The sequence below is a fragment of the Colobus angolensis genome, unplaced genomic scaffold (genome assembly GCF_000951035.1).
Source record: "Colobus angolensis palliatus isolate OR3802 unplaced genomic scaffold, Cang.pa_1.0 Scaffold25, whole genome shotgun sequence".
Taxonomy (NCBI): domain Eukaryota; kingdom Metazoa; phylum Chordata; class Mammalia; order Primates; family Cercopithecidae; genus Colobus; species Colobus angolensis.
The window spans coordinates 4,285,954-4,287,817 of record NW_012115710.1 but is presented as its reverse complement, the minus strand read 5'-3'; the positions used below and the strand labels follow the sequence as shown (position 1 = coordinate 4,287,817).

General features: G+C 54.8%; 1 protein-coding gene across 1 annotated transcript in view; it reads left to right on the top strand.

The window, feature by feature from the left end:
- Positions 1-549: 549 nt before the first annotated feature.
- BCL2L12 (BCL2-like 12 (proline rich)) overlaps positions 550-1,864 on the top strand; it is a 3,737-nt gene continuing 2,422 nt past the window's right edge. Inside the window, exon 1 of the mRNA XM_011946515.1 lies at positions 550-951. Within this exon, the coding sequence (XP_011801905.1) occupies positions 550-951 (402 nt within the window). The remainder of the gene's footprint in view (positions 952-1,864) is intronic.

Below are 1,864 nucleotides of genomic sequence, written 5' to 3'. Positions count from 1 at the left end.
AAAAAAAAAAAAAAAAAAAAGAATGGTTGAACGACAGGAGTATGGTTAGGGTAGTACTGTACTGTAAATTAGTGGTTTTAGTTGATTGTTAGAGGGGTGTGGCCTAAATTCAGAGGATGTCGCCATCAAAAACATCTAGAAGAGATTGACCAGGTTGGGGAAGTAAGGGAATGAATGTGGGGATGGGGGGAGTGTCTAAAATCTTACTGAGCATAGAAGGGGCCTGGCTTACAATGTAGGGGAAAATGTACTAACAGAGGAGGCCTGGCTTGTGGCTGTGTCCTGGAATCTGATTGGCTCAGGAGCTTGGGCAAGGTACATGGTCCTCTAATACTAATTGAATGGTAGAGGGCAAGATTGTTGTAGCACTAGGCCCCTGGGAAAGGCTACCGGGGGCGTGGCTAGATTAACTCCGTTACAATAGAGATTGGGCCTGATTGGCTGTTGAGGCAGGGCAGGGGCGTGGCTTAGCGACCCGCGTTCTAGGCCCATATCCCGGGGGTGGGGGTAGTTTGGCAGAGACCCTAGAGTCTGGCTTGATTGGCTAATATGGATGAGGGGTGGCCTAGAACTTTAGCATCTAGAAATATCCTGAACCGGGAAGCCACGCCTTCCAGACCCCGGTTGGTTGGCCCCGGGGGCGCTGCTGACGCAGACCCTGCCTCTTCCACCCTACAGCTGGCCTCGGACCCTGTCCTGCGCAGCAAGTTGGTGCGCCTGTCCTCCGGCTCTTTCGCCCGCCTGGTGGAGCTGTTCTGTAGCCGGGAGGACAACTCCCGCCCAAGCCGAGCATGCCCCGGGCCCCCGCCTCCTTCCCCGGAGCCCCTGGCCCGCCTGGCCCTGGCCATGGAGCTGAGCCGGCGCGTGGCCGGGCTGGGGGGCACCCTAGCCGGACTCAGCGTGGAGCACGTGCACAGCTTCACGCCCTGGATCCAGGCCCACGGGGGCTGGGTGAGCCGTTGAAGCCTGTCTCTGCGGGCCTCACTTTACCCAACTGTCTTGTGATAGAGGTTCTTAGGTTCTCCTCAGACCTCAGGTATTCTCCCAGCTCCACTGCGTTCGTTCTGTGTTGAGCCCTTGCTGTATGCCAGGACTGCAGTGATGAGTGCGGATGCTATGCCTGGCGTCAGCGACTGGGTACACTAATACTGTAGGCGTGAAACCAGTGACTGAGATTACTCAGGGAGAGGCCAGGCGAGGTGGCTCATGCCTGTAATCCCAGAACTTTTGGAGGCCGAGGCAGGAGAATCATTTGAGGCCAGGAGTTCAAGACCAGCCTGGACAACATAGTAAGACCCCATCTCTACAAAAATTGAAAGTAATTAGCCAGGGTCAGGTGTGGTGGGTCACGCCTGTAATCCCAGCACTTTGGGAGGCCGAAGCAGGTGGATCACCTGAGGTCAGCAGTTTGAGACCAGCCTGGGCAGCGTGGTGAAACCCTGTCTCTACTAAAAATACATAAATTAGCCGGGCTTTGTGGCATTTGCCTATAATCCTAGCTACTCGGGAGATTGAGGCATGAGAATCGCTTGAACCTGGGAGGCACAGATTGCAGTGAGCTGAGATCGCGCCACAGCACTCCAGCCTGGGTGACAGAGTGAGACAGTGTCTCAACAAAATAATAATAAAAACGGGGTGCGGTGGCTCATGCCTGTAATCCCAGCACTTTCGGAGGCTGAGGTGGGTGGATCACTTGAGGTCAGAAGTTTGAGACCAGCCTGACCATGGTGACACTCAGTCTCTACTACAAATACAAAATTGACCAGGCGTGCTGGTGCACACCTGTAATCCCAGCTACTTGGGAGGCTGAGGCAGGAGAATTGCTTGAACCTGGGAGGCAGAGGTTGTAGTGAGCCGAGATTGC